Source organism: Capsicum annuum, chromosome 4 (genome assembly GCF_002878395.1).
Source record: "Capsicum annuum cultivar UCD-10X-F1 chromosome 4, UCD10Xv1.1, whole genome shotgun sequence".
Taxonomy (NCBI): Eukaryota; Viridiplantae; Streptophyta; class Magnoliopsida; order Solanales; family Solanaceae; genus Capsicum; species Capsicum annuum.
The window spans coordinates 193,828,067-193,853,444 of record NC_061114.1 but is presented as its reverse complement, the minus strand read 5'-3'; the positions used below and the strand labels follow the sequence as shown (position 1 = coordinate 193,853,444).

General features: G+C 35.0%; 2 protein-coding genes and 1 pseudogene across 5 annotated transcripts in view; 1 reads left to right on the top strand and 2 right to left on the bottom strand.

The window, feature by feature from the left end:
• The window catches only part of LOC107855063 (protein GIGANTEA), an 82,070-nt gene extending 74,470 nt beyond the window's left edge, over positions 1–7,600 (top strand). For all 4 annotated transcript variants that reach the window (XM_016700045.2, XM_016700046.2, XM_016700047.2 and 1 more), the window contains 4 exons: positions 5,862–5,930; positions 6,321–6,539; positions 6,748–6,840; positions 6,936–7,600. In XM_016700045.2, the coding sequence (XP_016555531.2) occupies positions 5,862–5,930; positions 6,321–6,539; positions 6,748–6,840; positions 6,936–7,241 (687 nt within the window). In that variant the 3' untranslated portion in view covers positions 7,242–7,600. The remainder of the gene's footprint in view (positions 1–5,861; positions 5,931–6,320; positions 6,540–6,747; positions 6,841–6,935) is intronic.
• Positions 7,601–8,505: 905 nt separating this feature from the next.
• On the bottom strand, positions 8,506–14,566 carry LOC124898035 (UDP-rhamnose/UDP-galactose transporter 6-like). The gene is given in 7 exon segments (XM_047411650.1): positions 8,506–9,201; positions 10,643–10,903; positions 11,065–11,297; positions 12,318–12,433; positions 13,618–13,907; positions 14,009–14,093; positions 14,427–14,566. Coding segments are annotated over 7 exon segments (1,431 nt in total). The 3' UTR covers positions 8,506–8,895.
• Positions 14,567–14,978: 412 nt separating this feature from the next.
• Positions 14,979–15,982, bottom strand: LOC124897689 (annotated as a pseudogene).
• Between the last annotated feature and the right edge of the window lie 9,396 nt (positions 15,983–25,378).

The window sequence follows — 25,378 nt, the reverse complement described above, 5'->3', positions numbered from 1 at the left end:
CACACGCTTATAATGCTTATAAGATATGTTAGAGAAAAATTTTCTACATTATATGTATACCTCGATTTACTTTTGAAGTAGCAATATCTTAAAAGAGGTTATAAGCTATCATAATTTGATATACTTACGGCACAATTATATTCTATTCCTGGGGAATGAGAATTTTGATTGTTATAAATACAGATTCATACCTTGGGGTGAATGCGACTATATTAGTATGACATATTAGTTTATTATGACTATAAATTCGAACGCGTTTTTGGTTGATATCGCAATCCACCTCCAGAAGATGTAGAACAGTTGGAAGATTGAATATCTCCAAACTATTATGATATGGAATATGAATGTGAAAAGTTATCCGAACATGATGAGATCACATGTCATAATAAACTAGGAGTTTATTGATAAAAAATTCATGTCATGGTAAATCAGAAGTATACTAAAGCAAAAAATGCATGACATGGTAAACTTGGAGTTTACTAGTATAAAGTTCATATATTGACATGAACGATTGTGACATTCCGAAGATGTGCATATTGAGTATTAAACATGTATTGAAGAACTAGAAGATTCTTCAAGAATTGTTTGTCCTTTGTTCTTATGATAAGTTTGTTGGACCAACTAATATTGGGAACGGTCCCTTAAAATATAAAGAGTAAAGAGAAAATTCATCAAAACACCCCTGAACTTGTCCGCTTAACTTACTTTAGCCCTTTAACTTTACTGACAGTTATTTACCCCCTTAACAATTTTGTAGTAAATTAAATTCCACCTAAAGATATAATACCACTCTCACAACGGAGAGTGCATTACACGCGCCCACACATTAGCGCCATGTCAATGCCGCGTCGGAGCCACGCAAAAAAAATATTTTTGAAAAAATGTTTTCGTTTTCACTTTCACTTGGAAGATTCTTCAGCCAGAGCTCTCCCTTCCTTGCCCTTCTCCATTTTTCAAATTTCTCCTTTCTCTCCTTCCCCTTATTCTTCTCTTTCTCCCTCAACAAACAATCCATTTTTACCCTATATTCAAAAGTTTCTAAATCTTTTTCGTGGGTTTCAGTTTTTATGCACTTTTATGATTAACTTGATGAAATAAGGGTGAAATCGAAGATGGGTTTTTTGTGGGGTTTTATTTCTTTGATTTTTTGATTGGAAAGGCAAAAAAAAAAAAATTGTCAAGTGTTTTTTTATGTTTTGATTGGAAAAGCTGGAAAAAAACTTAAAAAAAACAAAAAAAATGGGTTTTCTACTTTGGCAAGTTGCCGAGTGAGTGTTTTTTTTTTGTCTTCATCAAATCAAAAGTTGACTTGGATTAACTTGGGGTGGTTCGATATGTTTCGATCGTGATTTGACTTGTGAAGCTCTCTTTTCCTCACTGCAACCATTAGCACCACCAATTGACTTTCTACATTGAGGGTGGAGGGTGACGGATTTTGTAATTGAAAAAGGAGAAATTGATGTGGGAATAGGATGGGTGAGACGGATTTGATAATTGAAGGAGGAGAAATTAGGATGGGGTGGAGGGTTTGGTTGTTGAAGGAGGAGGGGTGGGACTGGCGGGGCGGCATGGGGTTGGGGTTGGGGTTGGGATTGGGGTTGGCGGAACCGGGTGGGGGGTTAGAAGGAAAGGGAAGGAGAGTTTATATATATTAGTGGCCCCTTGGAAGGAGAGTTTATATATATTAGTGGCCCCTTTCTTCTAAAGGAAAACAAGAATCATGCGTTTTTAATTTCTTTTTTTAATGTCATGTCAGCCTTATGGGGTGAAATTAATTCAATATAAAGTTGTTAAGGGGGTAAATGAATGTAGTTTAGGGTCTAAAGTAAGTTATGCGGAGAAGTTCAAGGGTGAAATGATGATTTTTCTCAAGTATAAAAGGTAAATATGGGGCCGTTCACGTCATGTGAGATCATAAATAGATGTATCAATGAGAGACAAGATTGTTACATGTACGTTTATAGTCAACCCTGCAGTTTGGCATCATAAAGTTGCTTGCTCAATATAAATTGAGTACAAGATAATTCGTCTTGATAAATGCTAGTTTGGTGTTGAATGCCTCCGATAAAATAGTTGAATCATTGTTTTTAAGAACATAGTTTCATGTATGGTCTAAAATATGATGTATTGTATACAATAGCACTTGTATGCATTTGACCAATAAATTATGATTAATTCCTCCCTCTCAATTGGCTTAAGGTCAGGAACCAAATATTTCATTTAGTAGTTTTTGATATGCGGTATACAATTAAAGGATATACCATGATGCACAAAGATGGATTCTTCAACGTATTGGATGTATGTTAGTTTTCCTAACATAAGGAGATAATAAACAGGTAAGAAATATATTGTGAATTATCATTAATATGATCCTCATTCAAAAATATAATTTAAGTCAAATCTAGGAGCATTTGCTAAATTGATTTCATATTTAGTTGTGATGCTTCTATTGTGTATTCCTTAAGGATAAAGTCTAACAAAATATTTTGCGATGCTCCCTTCTTCCATCTCTTAATAACAAAAAAGGTTGTTCTAACCTATCAAAGTTAGAACCATAAACATAAGGATCCTAAATCATGCCTCTTGGGCAAACATATATCCTACAGTGGCACGTAGTTATGAAACTTGGGTTTATTTTGAATTCTTGTTGTTTCGGTGCTAAATACTACTCCCAAAGCATTTCATACCGTATGCTTAGATCATACTATTCATACATAAAGTTTGAATCCTTGCTAAAAATTTATATTTCATAACTATCATAAATTTCACCCTTAAAGGGGGATTCTGCCTTCTTGAATTCTCATAATAAAATAAAAGTTCTAAAATCACGCTTTAAAAAACATAAGCTTCAAGAATTATGTACAAAATTATGTCAAGAACGAAGAAGAATGACACGTAAAACCTTACTATCCGTAAAAATCATTGCAATGTTTGTAACATTCAATATCATAATTAAAGAATTCAAGAAATCATGCAATTTGCTAAATAAAAAGGAAAAGTGAAAAGTGGGTTTATGAACCCTAGTCATAAACTTAAATTCATGGAATTGATATGGTTTTGGACATGAGGATGAAAAGAAATCTCCATTGAAATTCTACATACCTAAAAAAGAAAGTTCTTGGAGAGAATCTTGAACTTGGGAGCTTTGGAGTTATGGGGTTTGAGAAACCCCTCCTCCGTGTTCTTAGAGTTTTTGGGAGAAGGGAGGGATTTGGAAGAGAACTTGTCGGTGTTTTTCTAAGAGATAACCCTTATTGGATGATTTAAGTCGTGGGGAGAGATTTGGGGTAAGGAAAGAATCAAACAATCCCTCTGAAAACTCTTTCAAAGTGCAGAAAAGTCCCATCGAACGGTCCAGGTGATGGGTCGTCATTCAAGCGGTCAACTTTTGACCAATTTTTTAGCTCACTGGATAAGCATGACGGTCTGTCATGATGGACCGTCAACTTCGTCAATAGGTCGCTGACAGACGGACACTCTCTAGTAAAATCATCATAATTTTTTACTCTGATATTGGATTGACGAACGGTCGGTGGCATTGGGGAAAAACTCAAAGACCTTTAATTTTGTGGGTCTTGAGCCACAAAACTCTTCATATTCTAGGAGTTGTGTTCGTTTGAAGTTGATTCTAGTAAAATCTCACACTAAAACTCAATCCTTTCGACTTAAGTTTGTGCTAGAAGTTCCTTATGACTTTAATTCATATCCAAAGTTCTTCCCAAACTAAGGAATTGATTTTAACACCTATGTACTATTAGAACTTATTGGATTCAGATCTATATGCATTTGAAGGACGGTTTGGTTCTTAGTTATGAAACTTGGAGTGTTACACTCGCATGACACACTCATTGAAACCTAGATCTAGCCGCCATAAGGGTGTGTGAATGGCCTGTTGCTGGTAAAGTTGTTGCTGGTAAAGTCGTTTGAATCTGGTAAAGTCGTTTGAATCTGACTATTATGAACATTAAGATGTGCATTAAGATTGAACATGTTTGAAGTTGAATGCAGATCTAAATTCAAGATGTATTAAGATTTGAATATTAAATAACTGAGACTGTTTTTTCAACATTGAATATATAAAAATTGTCTTTATCTAAAAATAATAGATGTAAAATTCGTATAATATACTAATTAATCTTATATTATATTAACAAATTATCTATTGTCCTGTGTAGTTCGATTGTAGCATTATTTGTTGTTACTATCTATGGTCTCTTGTACTTTCATTTTGTCTTTTTCTAGCCTGTTCTTGTCTTGAGTCGGGGATCTTTCGGAAACATTTTATCTACCTCAATCCGGGGTAGAGGTAAGGTCTGCGTACACTCTATCTTCCACAGACCTCACTTTGTGGGACTACATTGGGCATGTTGTATTATTTTAACAAATATTGTTAAGAAAATCATGTGATGGTGGGTGGTAGTGATGGCAACTATGGTGGCTGTGGTATATACTAGCAAGTGGTGATGGCAGCTACAATGATAGTGATGGTGGTTGATAATTGTGGTGGATGATATTGATAGCTAAAAATGGTGGTGATGATCGATAGTAGTACGTAGTTGACGATATATAGTTATGGTTGATTGTGGTATTGTTTGTAGTGATTGAAAATTGTTGTGGTAATAGTGGTTGGTGGTGATAGGCTAATGGTGGTGACGGTTGATTGTGGCGTAAGATGATGGGTAGTGGTAGTTGATATTAGTGAGCGGCGGGGATTAGTGGAATGGATGGAATAGTAGTGCAAATGTTGTCTTTACAAAAATCCTTGAATAGATAGAACCTTAGCAATATTAAGAATTTGTAATAGATCTTAATCACTCAAAACAGTATTCCCACAAGTGGGGTTTGGGGAGGGTAGCATGTACGCAGACCTTAGCCCTACCTCATGGAGGTAGAGACCTTGTTTCCGAAAGACCCTCGGCTCAAATGCAGCTATTTACACCTATTAAGTGGCTACTATGAAATAGAAAAAACAAATGCGCTTAATGATTAAGATTTAAATATAAAAGGTAAATACTTAATAGCTAAGGTCGGGATTATTTGGATTCAAACATTTATTAAGTGCAAACAAATAAGGTCTTATATGATTTAATTTTTATGATAGATTGCACCCTGCCTTTTAAAAAAAAACTTTTTTTGGGTGACATTTCCTTTTTAGATATGATAGCACATGTTACACCAAAGTATATTAATCTTTCAATGTAATATATTGGTTAATATTGGTTGTCATATTACACATGAAGTTGCGTATAATATGGCCAACAATTAGTATTATTACATGGCACAGTTGCGTCATGAATTATGATTGCTGGAAAATATGACTAATCAACTTAGACAACATACAGCTTTTGCTGCAGTACCTTAAAAAGCATAAAATACTTGATTAGATTTTGCCAATGAAGCTTTTGCAGGATTACAGGAAAAAACATAAGATACTTGTTAGCTTTTACCAGTGTTAAGTCCCACGTTGGTTGAGGAATGACTTGTGGTCTCTTTATATGGCCTTGGGAAATCGTCCCCTCATGAGCTAGCTTTCGGGATTGAATTAGCCCCTAGGTTTATTTTTCACATGGTTTCAGAGCCAAAATCATTGATCCGTATTGTTCTCTTCCTCAAATCTTCGGCCTCCGTGTTATGTTATCCATGCTCTAGTTGTACAATCATGTGCTTAGGATAGATGTATAGTCCCATAGAGGAAATAGGTTGTGATCTCATTATTTGGTCTTTGGGCAATCCTCCCCTTGTGAATTAGATTTTGGGGTTGAATTAGTCTCAAGATTCACGTCTTCACGACCAAAAAGTAGCTTTTTCACTACTACCTTTTAAAATATAATTTGCTTCATAGCGTTTTCTTGTTTTTACAGGTCGTCGACGCACTATGCAACGTTGTATCAGCACTGCCTGCTAAAGCTGCAACAGCCATTGTTCTTCAGGTCCAGATTTCGCTTTTGTTGAATTTGATGAGAACATGAATATGAAACTTCTTTTCTTGAAAGATACATTTGACACTTACACTATTTCTCCAGAAAAGATATAAAGAATATGAATTTTTTTTTCTTCCAGCTGATTTTAAGCTCAATTTTTGTTAGTCGGATCCATAAGGCTTTCACAGATTTCAGATATTGCATTCTTGTCCATAGTAATTTGTGGCCGCATATTTATAAAAGATATATATTTTAGATGTTTTGGTGGTATGGAGTACTTGTCTGCCTCGTGAAATTTTGACTTTCATCTTTAATGATCCTGTAACTTTTGCACCTAGTCATTTGGGTCTTCATCACCATATCTGTTTAGTCACTTTCCTTGCTTTGTTTACTTGTCAGGCGGACAAGGAATTGCAACCATGGATTGCCAAAGATGATGATCTTGGTCAGAAGATGTGGAGAATAAACCAAAGAATTGTGAAATTGATTGCAGAATTAATGAGGAATCATGATACACCGGAAGCTTTGGTAATTCTTGCTAGCGCACCAGACCTCCTCCTACGGGCCACAGATGGGATGCTTGTAGATGGAGAAGCATGCACATTACCCCAACTGGAGGTAATAACTTCAGTGGTTCAGTTAAACCATTTCCCATTTCCCAGCTCCTATTGAAGTAAATTGTTTATTCAGCAAGCTAGGACTTTCTATATGCTCTGGAGTTCCGAGTAATATGATGTGTCTGAATTGGCAATTGGTTGATGATATTCTATCTCTTTTTTCAATTTTAATAAAATTGCTTTTTTGCAATTGATCATTGTCTGAACAGCTCCTGGAAGTTACAGCTAGAGCTGTACAACCAGTGCTTGAGTGGGGAGAATCTGGATCAGCAATTGTTGATGGCCTGTCAAACTTGTTGAAGGTAATATCTCTTTACCTAATTAAAATGATTTGTTACCATTGAATTTTTTCCTTATCACTTTAAGATGATATATACTTGTTGTTAATACATTGCAGTGCCGCTTATCCGCTACAGTTCGTTGTATTTCTCATCCAAGTGCTCTCGTACGTGCTCTCAGTACATCAGTTCTCCGTGCCATAATGCATGCTGGTTCAATAAAAACTAGAGCTAAACGAGCAGATGTAAATGGTGTCCATCGTCCTGCTTATAAGTACTTAAACATTGGCAGTATTAACTGGCAAAGGGATATTGAAAAGTGTTTGACATGGGAAGCTAACAGCCGAAGTAATAATGGAATGTGTACACAATTTCTTGATATGGCTGCTAAGGAATTAGGCTGTAATGGATATAACTTAATATAATTGGGGCAGTATATTAGTTTTCTTCCCATGATTTGCCATGTACCACATGAAATTCACAAGATTAGAAAGTGACTATCTATTGGCATGAGGATGGAGAAAGGGGAATGAGCTTTAGTTAACAGTCAAGACATGAGATTTGTGTCCTTTTGACACATCCATGATCGTGGAAATATAGGTAGTCCTTCTCTGGTGGTTTTTTCTTTTCTTTGGTTCAGTTTATGTTTGATGTAACCTGAATATTAACATGTTTGTGAAAATAGGACGTACAGCAGTTGAATATTCAGTGTGACCAACTAAAGAGTGGCTCTAAGTCACCACCTTGTAAGTTGTAATGAGTAATGACCATGTTGTTCATTGCCTCTTCATTCAGCAACTTGATGGTTCTTTTCCTTTCCAACCCTTTCGCCTTCTCCTTTTTATAAGATAACTTAACAATACAAAAGGCAAAATACCAGAAAGTAAAGAATCTAACACATGACTTTCTACATATGAAATCTAGGTCTATACAAATCGAAACCTTATGAGTACAACAAAAGAAACTGGGAATGAGATGCTTCTCATCAAATTTACACAATCCTGCGTTGCATATTGCAACATTCTATACAAACCAGAACCTTGTCTCACACAACAATGCTCTCACCTTACAATGTAGGAGGAAGTGGTCCAGGTCTTCGCCTGAAGATTGCACGTGAAACATCAGCTAACATAAGTAATCCTTCTATAACTCGAGGATTCTTTCCCTCTCAGCCAACAGATATGTGCAGAAAACTCGATTTCTCCACCACCTTGAACTTCTTGCTCTGCCTTCTACTGTGTCTGCAAGAGGTCATGACTTCTGGTTTTGGTTTTTATGATACAGCATTATCACATGAAGCCTCCAAGTCCAGAAAAATACACTACGCTATCACAAGAAAAATATTACACTATCCTGCCTCCCCCCCTCCGCCCAACTTCTCCGAAAACCATATTTATGTAAATGGTGTTTCAATTACTCAATCGGCAGGGCAGATTTTGCTGTATGATTAAATTGATTAGCAGGCCTGAGTAGGAGTTATCATTTTAAATAGTGCAAGTTCTCTAGGCTCTTAACACTTGAGGATTTAGTTGCACTAATCAAGCATTCAGCGCATAACTGACAGTAAGATAAGAAGAAATTCCTCTAAATTTGATGCAACTTGCTCGAGGCTTCATTTGAATTGCATGTAGATATTGCCATTGCAAATAAGAAATGGACATCACTGCTGGAGAGGGAAAATGCAAATGAAAAAATTAATCACTAGTATAACTTATGATATCAGCACAAAAGGAAGAATGAAGGCAAACTAAGTGCTATTCTGAGGTTTCAATCCCTGCTATACTATCAGCAAGAATAATTAATGAGAGTATAAACCGAAGGCTGGATTCGGGTGGCGCATTTAGAACTAAGTTCCCTCACATCTTTTGAGTACTTGACCGAGGTGGTCAAGACACTCATCGAAAGAGTCACCAACTATTGGCAAATCATCATAAAAACTTCTAGGAACTCTTCGACCATCTCTGAGAAGATAGGCGCGTCATACCTCTCTGAAAGGTGGCCGGTGCATTAGAGTCAGCCGACTAAAAATCCTAGTATTTGCTATGTCTTCTGTTAAGCTTTTGAATTTCACAGAAATTCTTACACTTTGTCATCAAGTTGGGTAGAGTCAGATCCATGCTTAATCGAATGGCTACGACGTTCCTTCCCACCAGGTTTGGTCGATACATTGCTGTACCATATCATTCTAGCAACTGCTATAATCATGCCAACTACCACTTGTACGTTTAGACCCTCCTTTCCAAAGAACAAAAATCCCAGTATCAAAACAAGGATAGTTTTCATATGGCCAAGCACTTGGAAGGAAACAGCAGTGAATCTGCCAATGCAGATGAACTGGCTGAGATTGGTGCCTACGGCTATACTGCATGAAAGAATTATGAACACCTACAAAAACAAAAAGCAAACGGCTGTAAAGGCCACAATTCTAAAAGCTGACAGCCCCGTCCCCTAGCATGAAAATGCACTCATCACAAAACTTACAAACCAACATGCTGACATATTGGGAGTGAATTTTTTTTTTTTTTTTTTTTTTTACAATAAGACTGAATTATGGGAAGATCATGGACTTATCGTACCAATTAGAAAAAAAAAATTTATTTTGTTTTACCTAATATCTACTTTAAAAAGATCATCCTCGATAACATTTAACGTTAGAGGCAAGCATAGTCAAATAGACCTCATCCTTGCAGAAGAAGAGATGATTCACATGTAAAGATGGTAAGGTTATACGAAGAGAAGTCATAACTACACAACATAGCCAAGAAACGAAAAAGGGAAGACATACAACCAAAAATTAGGTGGATACAAGAGGCACAAACCAAAAACTTCCTTCTTTCAATTTATGTCTACTTTCCTTTCTAACCCCACTTAAAAGAAGATCAATTTTTATATCTAGTAACTCTTTAATTCTCACATTCTAATTTTATCCTTACCGACACCCCTTTTATGATATGGCGTGGTGAGGACCACAAGATTCAAAGCGCATTTTTGGTACATACACATATTTTTAGTTTAAGAATACAAGATTCGAAAGTCTTTTGTACTTTCTTAAACTCTTAATGACACTTCCCTTATATGACATGACATGGTGAACAAGATTCACTGGGCATTATAGGTACATACATTTTTAGTTCAAGACCACAAGATTCAAAAGTCTATTATACTTAAATTATGTGCCTAGTCAAACTATAACACACAAAATGAAGCAGAGGGAAACAAAACTTGGGGACTTGAAGCATATATCATGTGGAAAGATATTACAAATGGCATATTAGAAAATAGCAAATGAAGTTCTAGGTGTTCTGAAGAAATGCATATTAGACTATGGAGGCATATATACCTACCTAAACCATCAATAGTTGAATTCATAGGAGAATTATAAATCATAAATATTTGAAACAAAACTACTCAAAACAAAATTAGGTGTGAACAATTGTCATTGCTACGTAACTTCATGCAAAAATCTGAGTATCCAATCCAAAATCTTAAGACAAGTGACGGAATAGCCTAAAAACTTTGCAAACCCTTTTGGAAGCCTTTACCCAACCTATGTGGAACAACCACAGAAGCCTATACATGAAAATTTGGTTTTATTGAGGCGCAGGGAAAATTGGAAACCACATTGTTTAACAATTAGCATCAAATATCAACAGCCCCCAGACCTAATTCATCAAAATTTATAGTCGTATAACTTCGTAGATCCATATACAAACTAGATCCAACACGTAATTAGCTAAAAGAAAGAAATAACCAATTTTCGCCAATTACTTTCATGAACAACTAACAAAAATCAAATGTACTTGGTAAGAGATAAGAGAGTACTAACCAAAGATGGGAGGGTGTAGCTAAACTGGTCGATCCTCTTGTTCGTCAACCAATAATCCAAAAATGGGCCTAATAACAGCAGAGTTGCAGCCTGGGCTGGTGCAGTATGTCCCAGTAGATTGAAAGAAGTTAGGGAATATTTCCTTTGAAGGTAATGAACATACTGCACACAAGGAAAACTATCATCTTAATAATTACCTTAAACGAGACAGAGGTTGAGTAATATAAAGAGCAAAGCTACTTTAGTAGAAAGCTGCTCGCGCTCCCAAGTACAGAAGTGAGAATGGTGCATTTATCCACTCAATGTAAACAGATGATTCTTCTCAATACGGCATATAAATTTCATTGCAGAGGCAACTTACATACTGTTGCAGACAATAGGGACACAAAGCTCAGCATTGCGGTGGTTCTCTTAGGTGTTGCTATCTGTACTGTTACCGACGTGAGTGTTAATGCCAAAGGGTTCATTGCTGCAGTTAATCCCACTGAGTTCCACATTAAACTGACATTCATCCCGACAATAGAAAAGTTCGCAAACAGTATAAATTTTAGAAGATCTGGAAGGGGTAGATGAGAAGCTTGGATGTATCCGAGCCACTTTAAAACAGTCGTCATCAAAGCAGTTGTGACAAAATGCAACCCAGTTAACGAAGTCGCTGAAAGTGTAGTTGTAATCAAAGGCTAGAACAACCACATCCCAAAATGACTGAGAAAAATAAAAGAAACATTCCATTCCATACCAACCAAAATAGTGTATCACTTTTTACAAGTGCAGTACCATCGGAGCAACTTCCTTTTAAATTTGTGTTAGGATCTCTTGCCTCTCATATATAAACTCAATTTGATCTAGCCTACTCACTTAGGCAATCTGTACCCTTCCTCTCTTTTTTGGGGCATGGGGAGGAGAGGTTGGAGTGGTTCAATTGGTGTAACGAAGTAATTCAAAAATCTGGACGAAGCTTGGAAAGATCGCCATCAGACTCAATCAATCTGTACCAGTTCTATTTCCACTTTTGGTGCAGAAAATTCTTTCTTTTTATGGGTAGAAGAATCGTAAGTAAAAAAAAAAATTCTTCTTTTGCACCAAAAATGAACAAAAGATAAGAGACATACAGACTGATGAGGAGGAGAGATCCTTTTGCAGATAATCAAACACCCTCTACTCATCTTTTTTTATCTTGGCCTTTCAAAAGAAAGAAGATTCAGTTGCCACTTTGCACAAATTATGAGTTTCATGGTTTCACTCCTCTAATGCTTTACATTTTGCTAATCAGGGAATCACGATAAAACCAACTACCAAACAATTGTCTTATCACTGTTGCTTCCCTTTTAATACTAAGGCTTGCAGAACCCATTGTTTCTTCAGAAACGCAATCATTTCACTCTGGTTAATGCTCTGATTTCCGAGGTTATACAGTTGCAATAAGAAAAGAACTGAATAACTAGCAGTAATCATAAAAGGGAAAAGCCTAGGTATCAGCAATTAAAAACTGCTGATGTTAAGGACAGATAGCTATGAAATGGCATCTGACCACAAATCTCTCAAGTACAGACTTGTTTATATATAAAGTATTCTGTACTATCAGGTTCTTCTGATAAAAAATAGATACATAAGACAAATAGACACGATGAGAATGCTACCGGACAAAGTATCAGAGCTCCATCGAGAAATTTACCAAAGCTGAAGCCGTAGTTGGACATTAAGGCCTTGTTGACAATAATAATTCCAACTGAAGAAACCACATTGAACATCCATGCAGCTGCATCAACTGCAGCCTTCTTTTCAGCCTTTCTTTACAGTGAGTGAGCAGCATAAAGGGGCGTTTACCCTCCCAAATCAAAATTTGGAATTTGTTTTTGGCTTTTCCACCTAAAATGTATAGAAAGAACATTCAAAATAATCAGGCAAGCATAAGTATTCCGAAGTTCTTGATATCATTCAGTGGTCTAGACAGTCTAATTTATAAATTCAAGAAAAGCCACTATTCAATTACACTATGTGTTGGATGGTTGTTACATATTGTTTCATAACGTATCTTATTGTATTCTATCGTAATGGATTGTTTTTAACGAATACAATCTTTGAATAGATTGTATTGTTTTTCGTTGTTACATAATGTCATACATCACCAATTTGAAGGATTGCAAAAGTAGGATAAAGGATAAAATTGGATTATTAAATAACAAGTAAACACAAAATGAGGGGGGAAAAAATATATTACTCGTTGATTGAGTAATGACTATATATCACTATTAAAACATTGTCGAATACGAAAGTTGGGTCGTCAAAAATACATGAATCGTTCACTAATCGTTCATGAAGTTGTATATCTTCAATGAGTGTTCTCCATATATCTTGGTTGGTGAGTTATTTTTTTCTAAGAGAAATTCATATGTTGTACAATAATAATTGTCCAAAATTAAAAGAATATATTAAAGAAGGAAAATAATACATAAAAATCATATTTCATAAATTAGAAGTTTCATACAAAAGAGGTACTAATATGGCTAGAGTTAAGTTCGTCGTAAATACAAAAAGTGGAAATGTTTAATTAATACAAGCATTAAGCATTACAAATATCAGGAGCAATCATATTACGAAGTCCCACCCAATGCACATTACTTTCCTCACATTTTCGTCATCTATATTGTTAGCAGTGAAGTTGTGCCTACATCAAAATCAACCGATGGAATATATCTTTTATTCTCTGTCATTTGAAATGCATTTTACACATTGCACTTCTTTCTAATGCTATTATGAATGGCCATAGTAGCAATTATGATATTCCTTTGGGTATCAATGTTATAGTAAGGCATGTCTCGAAAAATAGACCACCTCGCTTTTCAAACACCAAATGTGCGCTCTACTATGTTTCTACAAGAAGAATGCAAATAATTAAATTTTTCAATGCATCCCCTTGGCTCCCGTAATTATCGTGTTGCACCACGTCGAAAGTCAGAAAGGTGATACCTCACATTATCTCCTTTGTTCCCTTTATGTGCAAATATCCAGAATCAACTAGATAATATTGATTTTTCAATGAATGTGAAAAGTTGAGTTCTTGTCTACGAAGAGCCTTACGAAATATACGAATATCATGAGTCGATCCTTCCCACCCAGCTAATGCAAATGTAAAACACATGTTAAAATCTACAACGGCAAGAATATTTTTAGTAGGATAACCTTTACGGTCAATATACAATATTTCTTGACCTTGCGACAATCTAGCTTTAACATGTGTGCCATCAAGTGCCCCAATGCAATCCTACAAGTATGTACATGAATAAATTTAACTTAAGAAAATAATCATGAGAGAAATTAGATATTAAGTATAATAAAGTAATATTTGGAGAAAGTGCGACTTACTTTAAAGAAAGACAAATATCGCTCGCTACATGGCTTGTGAGCTCCTACACCATCATTATAATTTAAATGTGGTCTAATGATATCTCTTGCAAGCTTAGAAACAACGTTTAAAGCATTATGAAAGTGTTTATGAACCGTTTTTTCAGAATGTTGAAAGATATCTTGTATCATTCGATTTCCTGCTCCATGTGTATAAATCATCAAAAACATGTCTAACATTTTGTGTGTAGAAATTCCACGAGTGGGTTTAAGCCCATATTTTTCGGTTAAGTCATTGGATAAATCAATAAACACCACCTTCTTCAATCAAAAATTTTCATAACGGGTTTTATTTCCTCGTAATATCTCTTGAATAAATATATGTCCGGAACGCTTTGATGTACGACAAGGTTCCTTACATAAGTACTTTTTGCAATACCTCAAAACATATTTATCTGCTAGTTGACACAAAGTCATCCACTCCTTGTCTTGCTCTCTGCGAACTTTTTCCAATTCTTCATCTTCTTCATCTAATAAGTCACTTATATTAGGAGATATGCTAATATCCAAACTCTCCATTTAACTGAAAATAAAAAACGCCTCACATCAGTAGAGTATGGGAGTATAAAAATCTCATAATCCTCATATTAGTAGAGTATGATATATCAACATATTTCATTTGTAAGATGCACTATGAATCTATGTAATTCATATCTCATTGCATACTCTTCATCTAGTAAGTGAATCAATAGAATATACATATGTATAAAATACACACACATACAACAAGACATAAATTCAACTCAATTTTAAAGGGTCTTAACCATACAATCATAGCGTATAAAGTTCACGCTTACAACCATAATATCAAACATTAAACAACAAAAACACTTATCAAACGACATACAACCATAGCGTATAAAGTTCACATGTACAGCCATAATATCAAACATCAAACAACAAAAATACTTAAATCAAACGAATACATCCTTCATATTTTCTTAACGAGGTATAACTCATAGTTATATGCCAACCAAAACTTCTGAGCTTCATCAGTAGTCATCTTAAGAAATATTTGACGGACGTCTTTCTTTAGAAACAAGTTCACTGCATAGTTATAGATTTCAGACGGGATAACAATTTCAGAAATACTTGCCAAAAAGTCCATACACTTATCAATGGTGGGATCCTCTACTGCATGAGATGTAGCAGTACTTTTGCTTGACATTAACTCAACTATAGAGTGTAGTTCCTCTCTAGCAGATTTTTTCTTACTCTTTTTTACTCAACTGATAGTTTAAATATCATCCGTTGAAAGTTGTCTTTTTAATGATGGTTTGGGGAACATAAGAGAATCCATATCATGTAGGTCATCACTTTCATCACCTCCTTCATCATTGAGATTAATGAAGTGTTCTTTGTAAAAATTATTTATTTATTCTTTATCCAAATCTACTTCAATTTCAGAAATTTGTTCTTGATTTGCGGCGCGTGCTCTTTCACCCATAGCAATAATATCAGAAAATAATGCATCATAGCGATAACATATGAGAGAAAGATCCTTATTCCTAAACCTCCTATATTGATGATCCATCTGAAACAAAAAAACAAACAAAACTACTTAAGTAAATTAAATAATGAGAGAAATGGTAAAGAAATATAGAACAATGCGAGAGATGTACCTTAATCTTTTGCTCCCACCAATCGTCATCTGCAATGATTGTATTTTTTGTGGCATCCCAACCTAAACCTGTATTCTCTCTCATCATCTGCTTATAAAAAGCCCAGTCATGTTTCATGTTATCCCACTTATTTTTCAATTATGTTCTAGTATAGTTTCTTCCCGTCTTCCTATTGAACTCCTCAATTGTATTTTTTCATCCATCTTTTTTAGGATGAGAGTTTGGTCTAATTTCTATTTCACACACCTTTATAAAAAAAAATATAAGCATCATCCCACTTAGCGTTACTTCGTACCAAACTAGTTTTCGACATGATGAAATATAAATGATCTGAAGATGTGAATGAATAAGATGACCAATAAGAACAAACATAGAATAAAAACGTAGGAAAAGAAATATCATAACAATAAGAAATAAAATTAGCATGGAACTAATCCATGTTAGACAGTATATTGTTCGTACTATTTTTTTAGTGTATTTTTTCTTCTGTTATGACTATGCTCTACTTTCTACTTAATTTTCCTTGTGTATTTTTCTTTTGTAATGACTTCTTTTAAGTATGCAGGTGTTGGACAGGTCATTTACTATTGTCAGAGATGTTAGTAGATAATATAAAAGATAATTTGCTAAAAATTATCAAGTCTTTTGTTATTTCTTAAATTTGGTGTCCGATCAAACTATGACATGTGAAGGAGAGCGTAGTTAATAGTTTAAACAATTTTATTCTATAGAAGAAATAAAAATATTTTTACTAAGCTAATTTCCATAGCTTATGTCCACTCTAGCACAGCCAAATAACGAATAGAAGTAATCCATTAAACTGCTAATTTCCATAGTTGTATACTTAATTATAAGAAAACTTTCATTCATTGAAGGGATACATGGCTCCTTACAGAGGAGATAATGTGAGGTATCACCTTTCTGACTTTCAACGTGGTGCAATGCGACAATTAAGGAGCCAAGGGGACGCATTGAAAATTTTAATTATTTGCATTCTTCTTGTAAAAATATAGTAGAGCGCACATTTGATGTTTGGAAAGCCAGGTGGTCTATTTTGCGAGACATGCCTTACTATAACATTGACACCCAAAGGGATATCGTAATTGCTATATGACCATTCATAATTACATTAGAAAGAAGTGCAATGTTGTAACGACCCTCCCAACCATCTGTAAAATTTTCTCATCTTTTCTATTTTTAGCTCTTGCTGTAGTTTATATACATGAATTATGACTTACAGGATTGTAGTACCAATTCGTGAGGTGTTCGGAGGCGAATTAAGTCATTAATTGGATCCTTTAGTTTTAATAAAGTTAAAACCCGATAATAGTCATATTTTTTATCGAGATGAACTGGGGTTAGTATTTTTACATTTTCAATAGGTTCGGAACGTACTTTTTAGTCAATATAAATGTTTAACTTATTTTTGAGGTTTCAAAAATTATTTGAGAATTTACTGGATATTTTAGATATTATTTTAGTTGGTGGTTATGGGTCAAATTGTTATTTTTCAAAACTATTGACTCCTATGTATAACAACAGATTGAGTGGGAAGGAGTTAACATGTTAAAATATATATATTAGCAAAATTCCTTAACTATGAGCGGTTGAACACGGAAGTTGCAATTTTACACTAAAGCGTGAAAAAAAAAAGAAGGGATTCTCGGCAAATACCATATCCAAGTTAGTGTACTAATTCCATTGATTTCCGTGGAGTCGTCCCAGTAAATAGCACTTTTTATATGTAGTGAGTGCCACTTTCTCATCTATATTGGAATTAAATAATAGAATGGCAGTAGCAAACACACATGTGTACAAGTTTCTCTAAAGTTATGTTAATAAAATAATTTGGCCACATTTTAATAAGTTTGCAGTGATTGTTGGCGAATAATAATAAATCAAAATTAATGTTGTGAGGTTAAATATCATATATTCAGTGGCATGGCAGTGCGTGTGATTGGCAAAATAAGGCATGAAATTAATATTTTAATTTTATTTTATAATAATAATGTATTAAATCATTAGACAGTGATGACAATTGAAAAATAGTGATGGTATTGGTTTATGTCTAATGATTTTCATGCTTTTGAAGATTTTGAAGTTCGCTATTTCTTGGGTATTATTTTAGATTTCAAGATTTATAGAATTGAGGTTTAAAATCTAGAGTTCTTGAAGTGAGAATTTATTAACTTGGAGATCGAATAAAGATCCGCTTTAGTTGAAATTTGGCGTATTAGTTTATACTCTTATGAAGATTATATATTTGAATAGATTTTGATTGTTCAGAGACCCTACGTAAAGGCAAGTTTGTTAATTGATGCTCGGCTTTGGGTACAGATTTTGAACGTTCTAAAAAATTGAGAAAGGGCAAGACACTAGTGGACTAGTGATATTCGGATCCTTCGAGTGAGGCAGGTTACGGTTTAATTGGAGTATGAACTCGACTTAATTGTGTGTATGCTCCTAAATTGGATACTTGTGGATTGGTATTCGGACATGCTTGAAATTATTGATGTTTGGATTGTTGATTCGTGTATAAATGTTTATTGAAAATTGACTTGATGGAATTGTCTTATGACTTTAAGTGTACTTGTAAACTTGGTACATTGTGTGGCATGCTGCAAGGTTGTGCAAATTGATAGTGATAATACTTGGTTATGTTTATGTTGGATCGGGTACCACGCCGGTATGTTTATATTCATGTTGGATTGGGTACCGCGCCAGTACATTTATATTCATGTTGGATCGGGTACCGCGCCGGTACGTTTATATTCATGTTGGATCGGGTACCGCACCGGTACGTTTTTATTCATGTTGGATCGGGTGCCGCGTCGGTACGTTGGATCGGGTACCACGCCGGTACGTTTATATTTATGTTGGATCGGGTATCACACCGGTACGATACATGAACATAGATTGTTCCCTGCAGGTCATGACTATTTGGACAAAAATAAGTCCCATAGCATGTGTGTACATATTTATGTTATTTCTGTGGATGTTTACAGTATGGTTGATATTCTTGATGGTTATGTGGCTAGTTTGTGAGCACTATTTGACCTGTTGTTGCTGTATTGTTGATTCATTGAATATTTATTGTGTGACAATGTATGTCTACTTGTTATTTGATTTATGTCGTGTACATGCTATTAAATTGAGTTGGCCTATGATACCTACCAGTACATAGTGGTTGGTACTGATACTACCTTGTACTCTTCTTTTGTTTAGTGCAGAAAGTGTTCTATGCTCAGACATGACCTCACCTCTAGAGTTTGATAGCAGATCTTGATCCAAGGGTGAGCGCTCCATCTCCAGGTTGCCATGGGTCATCTTATTTGTTCTTGTCCATCTTTCGGGCGATGAAACATTCTTTATTTACTTTATTTTTGGATATCACTTTAGATATGATCATTGTTAGTAGTTCTTGTACGATGACTTTCGGGTCTTAGGAATTTTTGTAAGTAGTTTGTTTGAATTTTCGTATTAATAATAATTAGTCATGGATATTTGTTATTATGTTGAATTTTATAATAATATCATCTAATATTGACTAAGTGTTTGAGTAATGGTTTGGTTTAGATAGTTCTCCCACAGGAAGATTAGTATGGGTGTCATTCATGGCCATTTGGATCGTGACAAATGTGGATAATGCATTTCAGATGGCAGAGAATGAAAGATATATTCCATCGGTTTATTTTGATGTAGTCACAACTTCAATGGCTAACAATATATATGGGGAAAATGTGAGTGAGGAAAGTAATGTGCATTGGGTAGGACTTCATGATATGATTGCTCATGATATTTATAATGCTTAATCTTTGTATTAATTAAACATTTCCACTTTTTGTATTTATGGCGAACTTAACTCTAGTCATATTAGTACCTCTTTTGTATGAAACTTCTAATTTATGAAATATGGTTTTTATGTTTCCTTCTTTAATATATTCTTTTAATTTTGGACAATTATTATTGTACAACGTATGAATTTCTCTAAGAAAAAATAACTCACCAACCAAGATATATGGAGAACAATCATTGAAGATATACAACTTCATGAACGATTAGTGAACGATTCATGTATATTTGACGACGCAACTTTCGTATTCGACAATGTTTTAATAGTGATATATAGTCATTACTCAATCAACGAGTAATATATTTTTCAATTAAGAGACATTTTAGCAAATAAATAGTATTATTTGTGACCAACTATTTATCTATTAATGTAATTATAATGATTAGTAACATATATATTTTGTTTGAAAAACTCTTTTAACCAAGAAAAAAGATTTTTTTTATCGCACAAATTTAATAGTCATTCATGAAAATATTATATATATATATATATATATATATTGAAACTGAATTGAAAATATATATATTAATTTTAATTTGATCATTTTAGAAACTAAAATTAATAATAATTAACTCTACATATTGTTAACAGCTTAAGGGTATTTCAGACATTTTGACCAAAAAAAGTGCTTAACAACACTTGTTTACCAAACACATCAACAATTTTTTTTCAGTTTCAGCACTTTTATCCAAACACGTAACTGCTTATTTTTAAAATAAGTTCAACACTTTCAAAAACACTTTTAAAGAACTTTTTTTCAACCACTTTTTTCAGCCTATCCAAACGGGCTCTAAGTAGGAAATACCAACTTCTTGTTTTTAGTTTTTTTTTAAGTCAAAATTTATTTTTTTAAAAAACAATTTTCAAAATTGTCAAACACTCCTAAAAGGTCAAAATGACTTTTAAGCCATTTTGACCAACATATAATCTCTTTCAAACACCCTCTAAATCTATATATCTATCAATATCTATATCTATAGGAAGTGATGATTAAATTTTTTTATTACACAATATTTAGGGAAATATAATGCAATTTAATAAAAGAAAAATAATAAGTTTTTATTAAAAAAAAAATTGATAACGTCTTGTTTTGGTTAATAGATTAAGAAAGATCAAATTGGAGTGAGGTTTAAAACAAAAGGAAAAAAGGGATTTTTATTAGGATTAAACTCCTAAGAAAAATAATTATACCACAAATATGATTTAAATTATTGACTAATTTCTTTAATTTATTTATCTTATTAAATAGTTTTACCTTATATTAAAAAATATATATATTTTTAAAAATTTATTTAAGAGATGCTAAAATATATAATAATGAGAATTAATAATTAAAGAACTTTAAAATATATAATAAAAGAAAAACATATTTTATAATTAAAAAGTCTGAAAAAATATGATAAGAAGATACATTCTCAAAATAATGATCTGCCCTTCAAAAGTTTTATAAAGTAATTTTATATAAAATATATTTTTAAAACATGTTATGTTTGTAGCAAAGATGATATATTTTTACTGATTTTATGAAAAACCTAACGTCATCTATTTTGTTTTTTAATAGGTGCAATATTGTTTTGGAATCTCATCTTCCCGTATAGCACCCATTGATATAGGATATAGGGGGAAATTTAGAAGAGATGGGTAAGCTTGGCAGCTGTCGGGCATAAGATGGACGCTCTTGTAATGAACTCCAACAATCACAACAAATTAAATTGACAACAACTCAACAATTACACTAACTTCACGTTGAACAGTGTTCAAACAGTAATAACCGAATTTCAGAAATGACTAACTGAAATTCAATTAAATTGCAAAGAGTACTAAAACTGAAAGAAAATCCTAGATAAGCTAGTTCAGCAACTCGATTCCAAAGGTGAACAACCTAACTCAAAGCAACTGCAAACCTGAATCAATAGTCAATTTGTATATCAGCTCATTTCCAATTAATTGAAAATAACTTCACTGGAAGGTAAGGACTTTGGAAGATAAGAACAGAATTGGGAAGAGGAAGAATAAGAATTTGGATTGAGATTTAGAGAAGAAGTTTTGGAAGGAACACGAGCTTAGAACATACCAATTTCACATGCTTTTCTTCTGTTTGTATTTGATATTTATACCCCCTTTTGAGTGAATCTCAGCCCTTGATCTGGTACTTGATCTAATTTAATCACCACCCTTAATTACTAACTGCTGAACCTTATTTAAATAGGCTCTAACGGTGTCGTTTAGTAATGCTGGCTAATATGTGTAACGAATGATCATTACATTCCACCATCCATCAGGACATTCTTGTCCTCAAGAATGTGATGCTAACCCCTGAATAAAATCAGGGAATTGGGCCTTGATGAATGTCCAGTCTTCCCAGGTAGCTTCTTCAGGAGCTAAGTTCTCCCATTGAATTAGGACCTTCACTGCTACAACATTGTTCTCCTTTACCATTCTACTTTGTAAGATAGCCAGGGGCCTAACCAAGATCTTCCCATCATTTCCAACCAATGAAAATTGTTGCAGAGGTGTTACATCTGGGCCAATTCTCTATTTGAGTAAGGAAACATGAAACACTAGGTGGATAAGAGAATTTTTTGGGAGTTCAAGCTTGTAAGCTACCTTTCTCACTCTTTGCAGAACCTTGTAAGGGCCATAGAATTTTAGGCATAATTTGAGGTGCTTCCTGAGTGCAATTGATGTTTGTCTATATGGTTGAAGCTTCAGATAAACCCAGTCTCCTACCTGCAGTTCCCTCTCGCTTCTCCTTTGATTAGCATACCATTTCATTCTAGCCTGAGCCTGCACTAAATTGTCTCTCAATACTTGCTGAATTTTCACCCTTTATTGGACCAAGTCCTGCACTGATTGCACTGGTGAGTCACTATAAGGTCTAAGGGAAAGTTGGGGGGGATCATACCCATATAAATCAAAGAAGGGGGTGGTTTGCAGGGCTGTGTGGCAGTTGGTGTTGTACCACTACTCAGCAAAATGAAGCCAGATTACCCACCGCTTGGGGTTACTCATCACCATAGCTCTAAGGTATCCTTCTAGACACTTGTTGAGCCTTTCGGTCTGTCCATCAGACTTGGGGTGGTAGGCTGTGCTCATACATAGTGTGGTACCAATTGTTTTAAACAAGTTTTGCAAGAATAAACTAGTGAACACCTTATCTCTATCAGAAACCATTGTCTTTGGGAACCCATGCAACTTATAGATTTCTCTAATGAAAACTTCTGCCACCTGAGCTGTTGTATATGGATGTTGTAAGGCTACAAAATATGTATACTTGGTGAATCTATCCACTACTACCAGGATCACCTCTTTGCCTTGAGATTTAGGAAGTCCTTCTATAAAATCAAGACTAATGTCATTCCAGGCTTGAGTTGGTATAGCTAATGGTTGTAAAAGACCAGGAGATGCTACATTCTCATCTTTACACCTTTGACAGATATCACAACTAGAGACAAATTCTTGCACCTCTTTCTTCATTGCTGGCTAAAAGAAATATAATTGTAACCTCTTCAAGGTGCCCTGCTGTCCAGAGTGTCCACCCAAAGCTGATGCATGCATAATATGTAGTAGTTGTTGTCTCAAAGCAGTAGTTTTGCCAATATACAGCTTACCCTTGTATCTCAACCCTCCTGAAGTCAACTTGTAGTCCTGGTTATGATTGGGGTTGATTGCTAGGGCAGTAAGCAATTCTTGAGCATTGTTATCTCCTTCGTAACTCTTTTATACCTCCAAAATCCATTCAGGTTGTGCTCCTGACAGAGCCTGAAACTCAACTTGTTCCTCAGGAATTCTAGAGATGGCATCAGCTACCCTATTCTCAGCTCCCTTCCTATATATAATCTCATAATCCAAGCCCAGTAATTTAGTAAGTCCATTCTGTTGAATAGCAGTAGTGATTTTTTGCTCCATCAAATACTTAATGCTGAAGTGATCAGTCTTAATAATGAAATGGTTTCCTTGCACATAGTGTCTCCACTTGTCTATGGTTGCTAGAACAACCATATATTCTTTTTCATTCACTGATTTCCCCTTATGTTTGGGTGCTAGAGCCTTGCTATAATAAGCCAGGGGTCTGTTGTCTTGAGTAAGAACAACACCAATACCTTGATTGCTAGCATCAGTCTCAATAGTGAAGGTCTTGTTGTAGTCAGGCATGGCTAGCACTGGAACAGTGCTCATGGCTTGTTTCAATCTCTCAAAAGCTTCCTCAACCTCTATACTCCACTGAAATGAGTTATTTTTTAGTAAATCGGTCAGCGGTTTACTGATGAAACCATAATTCTTCACAAATCTTCTGTAATACCCTGCCAGACCGAGGAATCCCCTCAACCCCTTAAGGCTTTTGGGAACAGGCCAAGACATCATTGCTGATACTTTGGAAGGGTCTGTAGCTACCCCTTTACTCGTAATGATGTGCCCTAAGTACTCCATCTGTGACTTGGAAAAATTGTATTTCGATCTCTTAGCAAACAACTTGTTGTGCTGCAAAATTTTGAAAGATTCTCTCAAATGCTCCACATGCTCTTGTAAATTTTTACTATATACTAGGATGTCATCGAAGAAAACTAATATAAACCGCCTCAGATGTTGCTGGAACAAGGAGTTCATTAATGACTGAAAGGTGGCTGGTGCATTTGTCAGCCCAAATGGCATCACCTTAAACTCAAAGTGACCATGATGAGTCCTGAATCCAGTCTTTGGTATATCTTCCACCCTCTTCCTTATCTGATGGTAACCCGATCTCAGGTCAATTTTAGAAAACAAACATGACCCTTTAGCTCATCCAAGAGATCATCAACTATGGGAATGGAAAACTTATCATTTACAGTAATCTTGTTGAGCTTCCTATAGTCAATACAGAACCTCCAATTCCTATTTTTTTTCTTGACTAAGAGGACTGGGGAAGAGTAAGGTGAGTGACTACGTTGTATAATTCCCTGCTGCAATATCTCTGCTACTTGTTTTTCTAGATCATTCTTCTGGTAATGATTGTACCTATAAGGTCTCAAGGATACCGGTCTAGCTCCTGGTATGATGGGAATTGCATGATCTTGAGCTCTGGCTGGTGGTAAGTCAGTAGGTTCCTCAAATATATGGGCAAAGTCATCTAACACTTCTTGCACTTCTCCTGGTATCATCCCTTCACTACTCATATCACCTTCATCTATAGTAAAAATATGAGCAAATAAAGCTTGACCCTTCTTGAGTATTTTGCCTATTGATTTAGCTGTGATTTGGTGCAAAGCTACCGATTCTACGTCTCCTTTCAGTGTCACTACCTTACCACCCTACTTGATCTTAAGCTCATATAGTTCATAGTCAAAGGTTACAGGTGTATGCACTCTCATCCAATCACCTCCCAAAACCATATCACAACTACCCAGATTCAGCAACCTGAATTTGTCTTCAAACTCAACCCCGTTAGCCTTCCACTTAACCCTGGGCACACTGTGATGGCTATACATCTGTTGGCCATTGTCCACCGTCACTCTTATTGGGGTATCCACCTGAGCAATAACCCCTAGTTCCTTAGCAGTTTACGTGTCTAAAAAACTGTGTGTACTGCCGAAATCTACCAGTAATACCACTGTCCTCTTTTTTATCCACCCTTTGATTTTGAAAGTATTTGGTTCTGTGGTACCTGACATGGCATTCAAGCACATTGCCTCTTCTTCCATGACCTATATTCCTTCTTCTTTCTCTTGAGATTCCTCCTGCTCCTCCAGTATAGTTCCCTGTCCTTGCTCTTCTTCTGCTGTGATGGCATTTAACAGTTGTCTTTGCACACATGTCCTGGAAAGTATCTTTCTCCACACCTCCAACAAGCACCTGGTATTCTCTTGAATTCTGCCTTGA